This window comes from Dermacentor silvarum, chromosome 1, assembly GCF_013339745.2.
Source record: "Dermacentor silvarum isolate Dsil-2018 chromosome 1, BIME_Dsil_1.4, whole genome shotgun sequence".
Lineage (NCBI taxonomy): Eukaryota > Metazoa > Arthropoda > Arachnida > Ixodida > Ixodidae > Dermacentor > Dermacentor silvarum.
The window spans coordinates 299,063,191-299,078,657 of NC_051154.1; the positions used below are offsets into that span (position 1 = coordinate 299,063,191).

At 46.0% G+C, this 15,467-nt stretch overlaps 2 protein-coding genes across 10 annotated transcripts in view; one reads left to right on the forward strand and one right to left on the reverse strand.

The window, feature by feature from the left end:
• LOC125942958 (uncharacterized) overlaps positions 1–15,467 on the reverse strand; it is a 773,958-nt gene that overhangs the window by 87,058 nt on the left and 671,433 nt on the right. The gene's annotated exons all lie outside the window — the stretch shown is intronic.
• The window catches only part of LOC125942222 (uncharacterized), a 343,209-nt gene that overhangs the window by 39,105 nt on the left and 288,637 nt on the right, over positions 1–15,467 (forward strand). For 8 of the 9 annotated variants that reach the window (XR_007464916.1, XR_007464917.1, XM_049660385.1 and 5 more), the window contains exons 2-3: positions 9,828–9,885; positions 10,365–10,575. The exons of the other annotated variant lie outside the window; for it this stretch is intronic. Coding sequence is in view for 6 of the 8 variants with exons in the window: in XM_049660385.1 (XP_049516342.1) it covers positions 9,828–9,885; positions 10,365–10,575 (269 nt within the window). In the remaining 2 variants the exon portion in view is untranslated. The remainder of the gene's footprint in view (positions 1–9,827; positions 9,886–10,364; positions 10,576–15,467) is intronic. 9 annotated transcript variants of the gene reach the window in all.

The window sequence follows — 15,467 nt, forward strand, 5'->3', positions numbered from 1 at the left end:
AGCGAGCGCGCAGTCGAGCCCGGCCGTGACCAGGTTTGGTTATAAATAGCCAAAATGGGCTATCGAAAACAAATTTCGCCGTCGACTTCGACGAGTTGGCTATGTGGCTACATTGGGCTACTGAAAATCTGTGACTTGGCTTTGTTTGGGCTATAAGGGACACCCTAATCAACGCTCCAGAGGTGCTCTGATGGAGTAGAAACAAATATCAAAGGCTATGTTTTAGCTGACTGAGCCGGCAAGACGCGCCTGTGCGTGTGAGCGTGCGCGAAATGCCATCCGCCCCATCTCCCCCTCCATTCTCTGCGCCGTTGTCTGAGCCAGTGGCTTTGATCTTTGATGTACTTAAACTTACATCGCGCTACACCGTGAGACACCCGATCCCCGGGCATCGGGATGAGCCTGGGAGTAGAGGGTTTTTTACAGTACACTGTACTAACATCGCTATGCTCAGAGAGCAAAAAAATAGGGTCGGGCGATCGTGGCGCCGACGTGAAAGAAGCACGGGTAGATGACACGCTCCAGTGTGTTCACGGCCATGGCTTCTTCGTGAACTATCGCGCCGGGCACAGCTTTCGACCTGCTTCACGTTTCTCACACTAAGCTTTACTGACATTCTTTTTCCTGCGAGATTAGTTTTTATTTTTGCTTACCTTAGAGGTTCATGTCTATAGGTTAGACTTAAGACCGAATCTTCCTCGTAGAGGAGAATCGAACCATGGGGAAGTGGGCCAAGTATGCGAAAAAGTATAAAAAATAACGGGAGCAAGACCCTGAGCCCAAAGTGGATCCTGGTCCGTTTACTTATAGATGATTTGCCCGTAACGTGACAAATGCAAGTACTTATTGTGCTAAGATCGAAACAAGTTTACCGCGATACCATCAGTGCGCCACGTCACACGAACATCATCCAGTGTGTTTGCTTAGCAGGTGATGTGTCGCACTGCTGGCTCGAGGACGGGGGTTGGATCCCCGGCCACGGCGGCCGCATTTCGATCGAGGCTAAATGTTCAAACACCCGTGTACTTGGATATATGTGCACGTTAAAGAAACCGAGGTGGTCAAAATTAATCCGGAGTCGCCAACTGCTATATGCCTCCCAATCATATCGTGGTTTTGGCACGTAAAATCCCAGTACAAGGACATTTGGTTACAACGGGTTGTGCAAAAAGGGATTGCGTTGTTGAATGTGAAAATTTATATAGAAATAAAACTGCAAAAAATGGCTATATTTGGCTACGAAATATTTTGCTCTCGTTTTGTGTTTGGCTACATTTGGGCCAACAATTTCTCTAACTTTGGGCTACGCCGCCTCGTCTAACCTGGCAACACTGGGGATAGACAGAAAGAAGGGGAAAGAGAAGTGGGTGAGTGCGGCCTGGTGCCGCATCTGGCTCAGCTGGCAAACCGCCACCGTTTGAAAAGCGAGTGCAAGCTACGCTACCGACGCTTTTGCCTTTTCCCTGGCATTATCCAAGTTGGGTTTCTGGAAAGCCGGAGTTCTGCGCAAGAAATGCTTAAAGATAGGGGGGTGAAAAAAAGACATGTGTTGATCACTGCTGGAAAAAAAATCAATACCAAAGTTGAGACTAGTGGAGAGCGTTGTAGGCTGCTTTACAGCGTCCAATCCGTGGGTATTTTTACTTTACAGTAAAAGCTGCGAAGAGAATGTTAATGTATACATCTACAGATACCAATAGAGAAAACGTCTGGCTCGAAATTGAGAAGAGAAAAGAAGAAAATGCCCCATCAAGTTTACCACTCTGTACATCCAATTCGTGGGTACTTTGACTTTACAGCAAAAGCTGTTAAGATTGTGTTAGTGTAAACATCTACAGGTACCAATACAGAAAACGTCTGGTTGGAAATTAACAATATAAAACGAAAAAGAAATGCCGTATCAACTTTACAACTCCGTAGTGAGTGATATACCAGAAACGACACATTTCTACAACTTGCCTGTATGGGGTCATATGATGGCGACAGAGACGTAAGTACGATGGCGCAAAGGTAAGGCAAAGGACGTGGGCTTCTTAACGGTTTCACTTTTCTATGGACACCTGATGTACGCAGACATGGAAAAGGCACAGAATAACTTGAGTAATACAAGGGATGGGAAAGATGCTTTATAATTACGTGGGTACAGATGCAAGAGTATAAGTGGGCAAAAAAATCAGATAGGCGCCGAACTGCTATGCAAATATTAAGAATACAAAATAAAACAAACTCGTATTCCAACTGAACAAGCTGTAGAGAACCACGTTGGTTCGCTATCGTGACTCCATATAGCGACTTTGCCTCGCGAGCGCAAAGGCTTCCGTGGCTTCCGTGAGCTCAGTCGCTTGAATATACGGGGCTCAAGGATGGTATTACAGAAATTACCTTGGGCAAGTTCAAGATTCTGGGCTTTTATGTGCCGAAACAATTGTGTGATTATGAGGCAGCGGTTGTGTGGGACTCCGGATTAATTTTGAGCGCTTGAGGTTCTTTAATCTGCTACTAAATGGCAGTACACGATAGGTTTTATTCTTTTTTTTTTCACCTTGTGAAACTTACGAGTCTTAGCCATACTTCGAAAGAGCTGTGAAAGAAAAGAAAAATTGTCATCTACTTGACTATAGGACGAAGCTGCAAAGAAAACCCGTACGGCATTTTTCAGAAAGAAAGCTTAGCAATTGAAAAAAAAAAGTTTGGTCTCGTTGCTGCGCGACAACGACTTGAAATTGATTCAAGCAGTTAGCGAAGGTGGTATTGTAGTAGCCAATTCCAGGACGTGCCGACAGTTGGCGCAAAGGCCCTTCTACGACAATTTCGAGTCGCCCGTAAATTTCCACCTAACAAAGGCGAAGAAGCTTGCCATCGAAAGTTGCGAAAAAGCAGGACGTACGAAGTTGGTAGTCATGCTCAAGCGCTGAAAAGAGCTTTGCCTTTCAGCCTTTATCGCGGCGAAAACCCACAAGGAGGGCACCCCCTATAGCGTCATCGTTTCCGAGGCTGGAATGTGGCAAAGGTGTCTGTGGTTTTACCTGCTAAACTGCTTGTCGTTGTTAGAAGTGAAAGACCCGTTCTTGGTCCGCAGCCCGGCGTACAGGAGGGCATCAATGAGCATGGCGTCTTGCGCTACCAGAAACCCATCAGCACGAGTATTGCCAATTTTTTTTAATTGCTGCTCCTTTATCGGTGCTCCACAGTGGTTAGGCACAATGAGCAGTTGTTCGTGTAAAACAATGGAGTCTGCATAAGCTCCCATATCGCCCCAATCTTGAGCGAACTTCTCCTCGTACACTATGATAGGCTCCTGCAGGAAAGAACACGTTCGATCACTAAAATTGTTCCGCTGCGTCCGATGACTTCTAGGTTTTAATCAGTGCCAAACCAGAAGCCAATGTGCAAGTAGATCATACTGTCAGTGACTTCCAGTCCATTTTCCAAGGTCTCACTTTAACTAAGGAACTGCCCATAAAAGGCGTAATTCGCTTTCTTGACCTGAAGTTCGACCTGACCCCCCCCCCCCCCCCCCCCCCCATCTGCTAGGCATATGCGCCTAGCTCCAAGAAGCACCTACTTCCCTACACATCGGGACACTCGATAATTGTCAAACGTGCCAATGCACTTCGAGCACTCAAAAATGCCCTCTATGATTCCTGCCATCATTATATTCAACGAAGCTTCAACAGTCAAATCAATTGCCTTAGAGCAAGCGGCTACCCGGAAGACCTACTTTGTACCTTGTCTGAGGTTCTTGAGGAGAGATCTGAACATTTGGCAGTCAGCGTTCGTCCTGTGTTATTCCTTCTGTCCGTGTTTTTACCGCTGTTCTTTATACCATGAATGCCTGCAAACGAGCTCACCTTCACACCCTTTCATGATACAAGGTTGTTCGGAGTAACTAGACGAGTATAGCAAACTATTTTTGCGGAATTCCTCAAGGTGCTACATACGAGTGGATGTCAATTTCTTACTTTCATGAGCTAGAGAAGTATACGTACTCACTGAGGCTCGCGTATGCTACTGTAGTGTATTGCGAGCGCCGTGTCTTAGAATTACTATTTGTAAAGGATCAACAATGAACTATTCCTCTGGCAGAAATTCTTAGTAGAAAAACCTGCTTTCCTACAAAAGTAAAACATAAATCCTCGCTTCACTCGTTTTACAGACATTGAAAGAATGATAAGTAGTCTGCAGTATACTTGATTAGTTCACATCATTCGTAGCTTTAGACAAGGCAGAACCCTTAAAATGTAGTTCACTGTAACATATTGGCTTAGGTCTGCTGTAATTTGTTCTCTGTTTCCTGTGTGTGCCACAGGTAACACGTGCATTTAGCGACATCGACTCTCTTCGTTGCACATTCGCGAGCATTGGCATTTTTACTCTTTTTCTACCAGGTTCGCCCGCCCAGAGTAGAAGGCAGTTCGGCGTTGTACGCACGGAACGGTGAACAATGACGACATAACGCGCCCGTCGTGTACCGGCTGTCTCCTTGGCAGCGCTCTGTCACAGCTGTTAAGGCACAACAGTTCCAAGCTCTGCAGGCATTCATACTGCCACGTCTGCCGTGATTGTCTTAGCTGAGAGGCTGACTATGCGGCCGTGGTTGATCGCGGGGCCACCGAATTCACGTAACACACGGCGCTGGTACCGTGGGTTCACTAGACGTGTGGAAGCGGATTCAGGGCCCTTCTACGCTGAAGTGCTGGTCTGCTGGGGCAAGGCTCGTCGTCGAAGTCCACGGCAAGCGCTACGACCAAGTCTGGGCGCTGCTATGCCCGAGGCGATTGTCCAGCGACATGGTGGACCCACTTGCGCCGAGCGCCAGCGTATTTATTCTGTGATTTTTTTAATTATTTCTATGTATTTGTGTGAATGTAGTATTTTTCGATGTGTTTTAAATACAGTTATTCGTTATTGAAGTTTGTTGCTGCGTGAGTCGATTCCATGTTCAAGCATTTAGTGCGCACTGACAATGGAAAAAATGAAATGAGCCCTGTATTCTATAATTTTTTTCTCACTCTCAATCTATTATTTCTTCTTTAAATTACAGGTAACAATAGTTATGAGATCCTTATCAGTCAAACGGCTACAACGTGATATTCAGAATACCACGTGATCATATGCATGCCAGGCCAGACAAATGGTTCTGTAGGAATATTCGACTCTAAAACGCTGAAATGAATTGTTATTCACGTTTGCATACAGTCCTCCGGAATAACACGCGCTCCTCGAAAAGATGTTTGCTAAAGCGGCCATGATTCCGCCTTCCTTGTGAAGAATTCTTAGAGGGAAAGTGCAGCAAGACACGAACACATGCTAATATAAAGAGAAATGTATCGGTGGCTCTCTTACCTAAGAGAGGCTTGTGGACTGTTCGGGATGGTAGCTGAGGTACACAATTCCGTGAACATATATTTTGCGCATGTCGATGAAAATTATTATGCAGATGGGAAATTTCCTGTTTCTGTCGCTGATGCTCTTTTCTATGAGCCGCGACGATATTGCGCATCGTAGCCTGCGAGGAACTGAGAGGGGTGTTTTCACTGCGGGACCTATTTTTGACGCTTCCGCAGATCTAGAAGCCACAAGGATGGTGCCATTGAAGCGAAACGCTTAGCAAAACATTATTATATTCACGAAAAGTCGCGTCAACCGACTTCGCACGTGCAGACTAATACTCTGCAAACTCGCAGACCAATCAATTGCGCAACGCTAAGGGCAGCAATATCTCGCGAAGCAGCCGTTCTTCTTCGGAATGTGGTAAACAAGAAAGAAATGAGGCAACGCTGAGCGCAAGGACAACTTTATTGAAGGATCCGGAAGGTTACGCTGCTAATGTACCGACCACGGGATATTTTTTTTCTTTCAATTTATTTATTTTTTCAGTTGCCTAGTCTATTTTTATTTCTATTTATTCAGTTTATATATAGGCCTTCTCAAAATCTGTGTTATCAATTATTTGCCGAATGCTTTGTTCTGAATGTTCAACTTTACCCTTTGTACGCTGTGCGTTTCATTCCATCCAGAGTGGCCAATCCACCTCGTGGGTACGGCGAAAAATTTTGCATATTCAATTCCGTGAACATATATTTTGCGCATGTCGATGAAAATTAGTGTGCATATGTGGAATTTACGGTTTCTTACGCTGATGCTGTTTTCTATGAGCCGCGACGATATTACGCATCGTAGCCAGCGAGCAAGTGCGAGGGGTTTTTTTACACAGTGGGACCTTGTTTTGACGCTTCCACAGATTTGAGAAGCCACAACGACGGTGCCATGGTAGCGATATGCTTCGCAAAACAATAATGTATTCGTGAAAATTCGCATCAACCAAATGCACACGTCCAAACTATCATTCTGCAAACTCGCAGACCAATGAATTGCGAAACGCTAAGAGCAGCAATATCTCGCGAAGCAGCCGTTCTTCTTCGGAATGTGGTAAACAAAGAAATGAGGCACCGCTGAGGGCAAGGACAACTTTATTGAAGCAGCCGGAAGGTTACGCTACTAGGGTACCTACCGACCATGCGATATGTTTTTTCTTTCAATTTATTTATTTTTTCAGTTGCCTAGTCTATTTTTATTTCTATTTATTCAGTTTATATATAGGCCCTTTCAAAATCTGTCTTATCAATTATTTGCCAAATGCTTTGTTCTGAATGTTCAACTTTACCCTTTGTACGCTGTGCGTTTCATTCCATCCAGAGTGGCCAATCCCCCTCGTGGGTATGGCGTAAAATTTTAAATATTACATTTTGGGATTTGCGTGCCAAAATCGCCGTCTATTACGAGGCTCGCTGCACTCGGGTACTCATGGATAAATTTACCACCTGGAATTTTTTAACGCGCACCTAATTTATAGTGCAGCAGCAGGTTTGTCCCACTCCTTTCGAAATTTCCACCCCGCGGCCAGGATCGCACCGGCGACCCCTATCTCAGCAGCGCAACGCCACAGCGCTACCGCGTTATAAAAATTGCGATTTTGGAATTACTTTACTGCCATTTCGTGAGATGCTTCATTGGAAGTCAATAAATACCGGGGAATATATCAATCGAAGCAGTACGTTCTTCGTAAATGTTTTCTTTTGTTCACAAAAAAAGTTCTTCAAATTTTGAACGTTTCCCTGGTCTTCCACACTGATTACTTAGAACGCAATTTGCAACGTGTTTTCGACCGTAAAAGTTCTACCGTTTACTTGAGAACTGGGGCTAGTCTTCTGGAACTTATTTCTTTGGGAGATTTTTGAAAGTTGAACTCTTATGATTAGTTATTCGAGAAAAAGGAAACTTTCTTATCTAGTATCATTATTTATTCTCGCTTCGTTGTATTGATATTTATTGCCACAATGGCGACAATAGGTCATGTTTGACGAACGTTCAGATTTGACGAGAGTTTCAGCGAACGCGGATTGAGTGGCCTAGAGGAATTTATAGCTTAATCTAATGCGAAGTGGCCTTCCTCACAGAGAATTCTGTTTCCAAGTGGAAAACACTCTAACTATTTTATTTCTCTCTCTCTCTGTGTCGTATGATAATATTGACTAAGAACTGAGACAGCGGAGAACTTGCCGTTGGCGTCGATTGTGGCAAGACTAGAAACCGCTGTGATATGGGCCTAGTGGTAGTGGCGCAGCTTTGCAGGGAATTAGTCCGGAATTCATCGAGGCCCCAGATAGCAACACGCATTGCAGATACACCTGGTATATTCATAATGATCATGACAAGCAACATTTCATTGTCTTTCAGATTGAAACGAGTTGCTTTTGAATGAGAAGCATACGATCGAACAGTTAAGTACGCTGAACCAGTGCAGTGCGCAAGATTATGGTATATATAAATGTGGTAAAGACCAACGTAGCATATCGCGCGATTTTGTTACACGTGTTGGGTAATATTGCTAAAAGCCGCAGTGCATGAGAATTCATATGCATTTCGGTTTCTCTCTTCCGCAAGGCATGTAATTTGTGCAAGGTTACACAAGTCTAAGTTTATCGCAAATGACAAAGGCGTGTATACAGGAATCGCTCGTAAAATATTCCTTTTAAACAATGACGCTAGAAATAGTGCGTCCTTTCATGAAGGAGAACTGAAATATGCATACATGCCTGTGACTATTGCATGCATGCATGCAGGTGCCCATTCAAGTACTATTCTAGAACGTTCAGTTGATATCCGTCGCTGAAGTCCATGGGACATCCCTATGACTTCCTAACTTTAGACGTGGGACTTTCGTACTTGTTTGGAATCTCCTTAGGATATTTGGTGTTGCCTGAGGCTGTTACTATCGCCGAAAGTGATCGCCCGAGAGTACGTCCCCTGTAGCCGGACTACTCTCTCGTGTTTTCCTCAGGACGTATGTGGCGTCATCTAACGGAGGCGTCGCGAAGTCGGCGTGCGTCCTCCGAGATGCGTGGCGCGCCGTCCAAGGCGTGTTTCCGGCTCCCTCAATAGCTTCCGCCGCATGCAGCCAGCAAAAACATAGCCTTTAAAATCAGCATCTGTTTATCAAGAGGGCACCACCACTGAGGCGTGGATTTGGACTGCCCGCACGCAAAGCGTCGCATAGTGTTGGGCTGCTGTGCTTGAGGGACCAGTGTTAGGCGGGTTACATTTTTTTCACGCCCAGCGTCAAATATATTTTTAAGGAACTTGGTTATTAATTTCGCTCAGAAAAGGCCAGTGAGAGAGCATACAAAGCGCAAAGTGGCTGAAGTTAGATCCCCCAAAATTATTGCTAATCGCATAACCAGCTGGGATCAAGGCACGGCACCATATTTCCAAAGCTCGGGGTATACGGGTGGTAAGTTCCTTAACTACGGGAGATTGGTTAAGAAGCAGGCGGTTTCAACTATGTTAATAAGAAATTTATTAAACAATAAATTTGCATAGCAGTCATTAGAAGAATACTATTAAAAATTTTGAGATAAAATAAGTTTGACATAACGAAATGAAATATTAGGAATAATTCGTAATTCTAGAAATTCAGCAAGGTTCTCTTTTTGTATCTCTAATTACGCGCCGTCGCCAGCCTTCAATCGTCGTCTTTCTTTTCCACGTCATCGCGAGCCAGCGAGTACGCGCGCATCCTATCTAGGTAAGGCTGACTAACTTAGTACAGACTACTTAATTCTTTTATTATCGCTTCGTTTCACATCTTCAATTATTTATTTCTTTTCCTTTAATTTTTATTACTTATTTATTTCTAAACTGATTTATTTTAAATTTCTATCATAATACCACCCGGTTCGTGGCTTATCCCCCACAGTGAGTTGTGCCATTGATTGAGGCATCATCATCATCATCATCATCGTCGTCGTCGTCTTTCTTTTCTACGCCATCGTGAGCCAGTGAGCACGCGCGCATGCTGGCTCGCTCCACGGTGTTCGATTCAGTCCGGTTCCCTCAAATATTGAAACCTCCAGAGTAGGCCGTGGAAGCGCGCAGTTCCTAAACGTCGCCACGACTTACGCCAACAAACGACAAGCGCCACCGTGTTTTCGGCAGCCCTCCCGGTAGAGAGCAGTGGACCAGCGACGGAAAACGACAAATGTACTTTGCTCCTGGTCTCGACAGACAGCGTCGAGCCCATGTCGGACAGCGATGCCCGCACCACCTTCTCGAAGCACCGAGAGTGCGTGGCTGCCCAAGACGTGGCCGCTGTGCTGGACGACGGCCTCAAGGCGGTATTTTGTGCCGCGTGTGCACACTTCGTCATGCACTGCCCCAACCTCGTTTACGAAGCGTCTTCACGCCTCACGTGGACCACTGGTACAAGCCAGCCTCCGGCGAAATTCGCTCACCTGATACTTGCTCAGTGGTGCTCCATAAGAGAGCCCGTGGACGACCAGGGCCAGCGTCGACGCTGCGAGCGCTCCGTAGGCAATACGCGAGGTAAGACTAACTGCTTTCCAGCAAAAACACCAAAGGCCTGCAGCAGCCTCATTCAATAACTTTACTCCTTGCCCGACTGCTGTCGAAAGAGACATAATAAATGCATGAGCGCCGGCCGGAGCCTTCGGCCACGATTGAATTAGCCGAAAAATGAAATTAACCGGAATCAAATTAACAGAAAACGGACGGTATTGACGTTCTTTCTAACGAGGTTTAACTGCATAAGCACATTTCGTTAAATTAAGGTTCAAAATACATGGTTTTCTATAGACAAGAAGTTAAAGAAGCCTGTATACTTCGTGATATTCAGAATTTTATTAAATAGATATTCGTTGTATGAATGTTTCACAGTATTATAAAGGTATTTCTATGTCACATGGGACTTCATTGTTCTTATAAAAGAGTTCAGCTGCACTTTTATCGGAATTTAAAGAGCATGGCCATGTTTAAGAATACTTGACCTACATTCCACGCTGCAGAGAGGACATTGTAAGTGCCATCAACCGTAACCGTGTGCTGGTGATTTGTGGCGAGACTGGATCTGGAAAGACCAAGCAGGCTGCCCAGTTCATCTTTGAAGACTACAACCGTGGAGGCCAAGGCTCCAGGTGCAATATCGTGGTCACCCAGCCAAGGAGGATTGCAGCAATCTCCATGGCAAAGCGGGCGGCTCTCGAGCGGCATAATGAGGTTGGTTAATATATTTAAGTGAACCTTTCTTTGTCTCTTCTTTCGACTTTTGCACTGCTGCTGCTGTCGCTGTCTTGCACGCCACGTCGGTTGGTGCTTTATGGCAAGAGCGCGGCAGAGGGGAACGGCGACATGAAAAACTCATTTCAACCTTTCCATTGCACTGCCACTATGACTGGCGTAATTATCGGATACTCCCCCGCAAAAGCATTCCAGAAGCTGCAGTGTTTACCTTTGTACTAATGTGTAACATTCCAGAGGGGAGCGAGATAGAATGGTAGAGAAGAGGTAGGGAAAGGAAGCAGAGCATGGGGTAGAACCGACGCAGTCATGAAATGAGTGAATAGCAACCTTGCTACTCTTTTGTCAGAGCCCACATACGTGGAGGGAGGGAGGGAGATGAAGAAGGTGACGTAAGAAGGTAAAGAAACGCTACTACTACACACGACAGCGGTTGCGGACAAACTGGATAAATTTAGGATAAATGTACGGTACGTTTGTACTGTGTCTGAAAATAAACACCATGCAAATTTGTCTTGCGAACAACTGACGCAGCGTGTTCAGACGCCAAGCCACTTTAAAGTACCGTAGCGTCTAGGCGTCACTACGGAAGCGACTACACGTCAAATCAATACTTCTGTGCCCACCACGGCAGCTTTGCGGCGATGGCGTTTCTCGTGGTCGCGGTTTTGATCCGACTGCGGCAGCTGCATTTCGAAGGGGATGAAATACAAGAACGATCGTGTACTTAGATTTAGGTGCATATTAAAGAAACCCAGGGTAGAGCACTGCACGGGCTCGGGCTTACCCGAAAGCCCCAGCCCGGCCCGGCCCGTGGGCCGGGCCGGGCCGGGTAGAACAGTTTTTTCACGGGCACAGTTTTTTCACTTAGATTTAGGGGCACATTAAAGAACCCCAGGGGGTCCAAATAATCCGGAGTCCACCACTACGGCATGCCTGATAATCTGATAAATCTGATAATCAATATGATGATAAACATAAATCAAAGTTTACCACTTCGGCCACGATGCCATGGCCACGCATCGTGGCCACGCTGCTTAAACCACGCCTTAAGGCGAAATTTGCAAGTAAGCAAATTTCGCACCCCAACTTTACTGCAAAAATTTTGGTACAGGCTATATTTGCAAAAATATGGTATCCTTCCTTCATGACAACATTAAATAACTGCAGGAGTGGTACTGTTAAGCAAAAGTGTTGTACTAGACAATTTTGTTGACCACAAAGTATAATTTTACTGTAGATCATTTGCGGTACAATAAGCTGACATTTTTTTTTCTTACCTCTGGTTGGTAAAAAAATTGCACTTTAATTCGCATACGACTCGCACTTGGCTTTCATTATTTCAATTTGTTTTTCAATTGTAAACTTGCTATTCGCACACTCCTAGTCGTATCCAATGACGCAGCATGGGAACATTGTAGTGTGCAGTTTATTGTACCATAGAGCATATACACAAAAAGTTCATGCGAGCTGCTCTTTCGCCCCCTTTCACGCACCGTAAATTTTATCAATAGCCGTTGTATCTTTTTCAGAAAAAAAATAGAATGAACATTACTCATCGTCCATGCTTATGGGCTGCGTCTACATGCTTGTTTTTTGCATCATATTTCGATATTTGTGGTTACTAAATTAAGAGGTAGCAACACAACGACACCTTTGTGGTTGCCACGTTTTTCGCCCAGCTTTTTTTATAGAGTTAGTATACTAACTATGTAGAAGGAACAGCTAAAGATTGTGAGAAAAAAGAAATTAGCCGCTCTAATTGCTGATTCCTTCCACAAAGGGGTTCAGAGGTGAACAGTAGCAGTGGGTGGCATTTACCCTTCCGCCTACCGTGCGGAGAACCCTGAGGTAGCTCAAAATATGTTTATTCAACGGGCAAAAAATGCAAATACAACCGCCGATTGATTTTTTTTTCAGATGCCACGTTTTTCGCACCTGTACGCTTACTAGGACTCCGTCACCTACCCCTATAACAATGGAAGCCGAGACATTGGATGGCGCACAATGTGCCATTTAGTTTTTCGGACACAATCCGCATGTGTTATGGTGCAAACATGGCTTATGTGAACAAACTTGTCGCCACATAGCAAACTGCGACTCTGCCTGCCGACTGTCATGCAAGGAGCACTGATTAAGACTAGTGACAGGTAGTATGGTTGCGATGAACATTTGCCACTGGCTGATGAAGTGGCTGCAGGCACATTGTGGTCCGCTCTGCAACATTTATACAGCCTTTAAATTAGGTGGCGCTCATGCACAAATTCTACTTTTCACTGCAGATAGGCTTCAATGCAGGCCACTCACTGTAGCGTCTTGCACTGGTATATAATATTGTCATGCCTGTAACTAATGTTGCAGTTTTATATCACCTGTAGTGCACTTTTATGCAATTCATTATCTTGAAACGGGTAAACGGGTAAAGTACAGCTGTACGTAATTTTCTGCTTGGTGTAACATTAAAATAAAGAAGCCAACGTATTGAACGAGATAATTTTCATTCCTGCAGCTGAGCCACACCTTCAGCTTCCAAGTCCGTCTCACTAAGCAGCTGCTGACGAGCCGCGGAGGCATACTCTTCTGTACAGTCGGCATCCTGGTGCGGCACTGGCAGCAGAACGGCGAACTCGTTGACGAGGTCCATGAGCGTGACGTCTCAACCGACTTCCTGCTCGTGAGGTGCTCTCCATCAACAGCACACTGAAGGTAGGCTTTTCTTCATTCCTGTAGCCGCATACCTTCCAAACCTCCCCGATTTTTTCGTAAGGTTTTACGCATTTTTACGAAAGTCGCCGTATTCACTCGCATTATGCTCACAGCGCCCACGTTGGCCATCAGAAATTAGAATTCTTTTTCCGCGAGTAACCGTCGCACCCTCAAATAGCTGCAGCAATGGTTGTCTGCGTGTTCCGACGTCATTGTTAACATTAAATAAGGTTTGCCAGAGTCACTTTATGATCTAGTCACGCCAGTTTCCGTTGCACTTTTAGTAAGTCTACCATGCATTTTTAATAATTCGCCTTCAGCAAACACCTTTCATGGCACACACATAGTCGAACCCACTTATAATGATCCCACATATAACAATCTATTGGTTATAACGACCACATTTCAGTGCACTTATGATTTTCCGTCTCTGCATGTTAAAACTGATTTAAATACAACGAATATCTTTTTTTAATATCCGTGATGGTAATAAATGTTGCAGTTTCACCCGAAACGCGAAGCATCAATTCCGATAGCAAATTAGTAGAGAGTCGAATCCCGGCCACGGCGGCCGCATTTCGATGGGGGCGAAATGCGAAAACACCCGTGTGCTTAGATTTAGGTGCACGTTAAAGAACCCCAGGTGGTCCAAATTTCCGGAGTCCCCCACTACGGCGTGCCTCATAATCAGAACTGGTTTTGGCACGTAAAACCCCATAATTTTTTTTAAATTAGTAGAGAGGTACACGGCGTAGGGATAGTAGTTTTGTCGCCTGCATAAACTTCGACACATTCGCTTACTACCTGAATTAACAAACGTGGTGTGTGCGCGCACAAGCAAACATGAATAGATCACACACGAAGAGCGCAGACAACCACTTTCAAAACGCTCGCGTGAACAAGCGCGGCCACCGCAGCGAGCGATGGTTCGTATGGTCTATCGCTTCAACGGAAAGTGAGCGGCCGAAAGCACGGCGCATACAAAGGTCAGAGCCATGTGGAGATTGCTTCCAATATATTGTCACGAGCAATAGCTAAGACAAAGACATTGTAGTGGGGCTGGGTCTGAGGCTCTCTTGTCGGACTGAAAACCTGCTGGAACCTGTACGCTCTGTGCAGTCTTGACTAGGCAAGCGCTAGCCGTTCACGGTTAATTAAATACTCCCCGTAACATCTTTTTGGTGGAGGTTGCGGGCTCTATTCCACCCGGCCCTGGATCTTCGGAGCGGACGCCACGTTTCTCCCGCCTCCAGGGCCGAAGACAGTACGCAGTCATCGCAGCCCGCGCCTGCGGCGCCGCAGACCGTGGTCCTTTCGCAGCCCCTCGACCCCGGCACGTTTTGCGGCACGGACAACAAAGACGTCGATGATTGGCTCCTATTGTACGAGCGCGTCAGCAAGCACCACAGGTGGGATGAGACTCTAATGCTTGCCAACGTCATTTTCTACCTACGGGGCACGGCTCGGGTGTGGTTTAACACGCACGAAGAAGAACTTACAAGTTGGGACCTATGCAAGGAGAAGATGCGTGCACTGTTTGGCCGATCGGCCGCGCGCCAAATGACAGCCCGGCACGAGCTGGCGGCCAGAGCTCAGACGTCCACGGAGTCGTACGTCGCATACATTCAAGACGTACTAGCCTTGTGCCGTACCATTGACAAAGACATGCCAGAGACGGACAAGGTTGGCCACGTGTTGAAAGGCATAGCTGACGATGCCTTCAACATCCTCATGTGTAAGAACTGCACCACGGTTGACTCCATTATCACTGAATGCCGGCGGTTTGAACAAGCCAAAAGCAGGCGGATTACTCAGCGCTTTAACAGACTCCCGAATACAGCTGCGACATCCTCGTGCGATGATCCCGTGACGCCCCCTCCGTTCTCGCCGCCTAACAACTTGGCCAGGATTGTTCGCCAGGAGCTCGAAGCCATGGCTCCAGCCGCTTATCAGGCACCTGCTCACGACCATTTGGCGACAATATCTCCCATTCAGGCCGTCGTACGTCAGGAGGTTGCCAATATGGGCGTCGTATTTCCACAAGCCCCCAGTTACGCCCCTCCGCCCATGTGCGCGTCCGGTCCTCCCACTGAACACCACACCGCCCCAATTGTTGCTGCTGCCGCTTCCGCTCCCCGGTTCACACCCCGCTACCGCAACCCTTC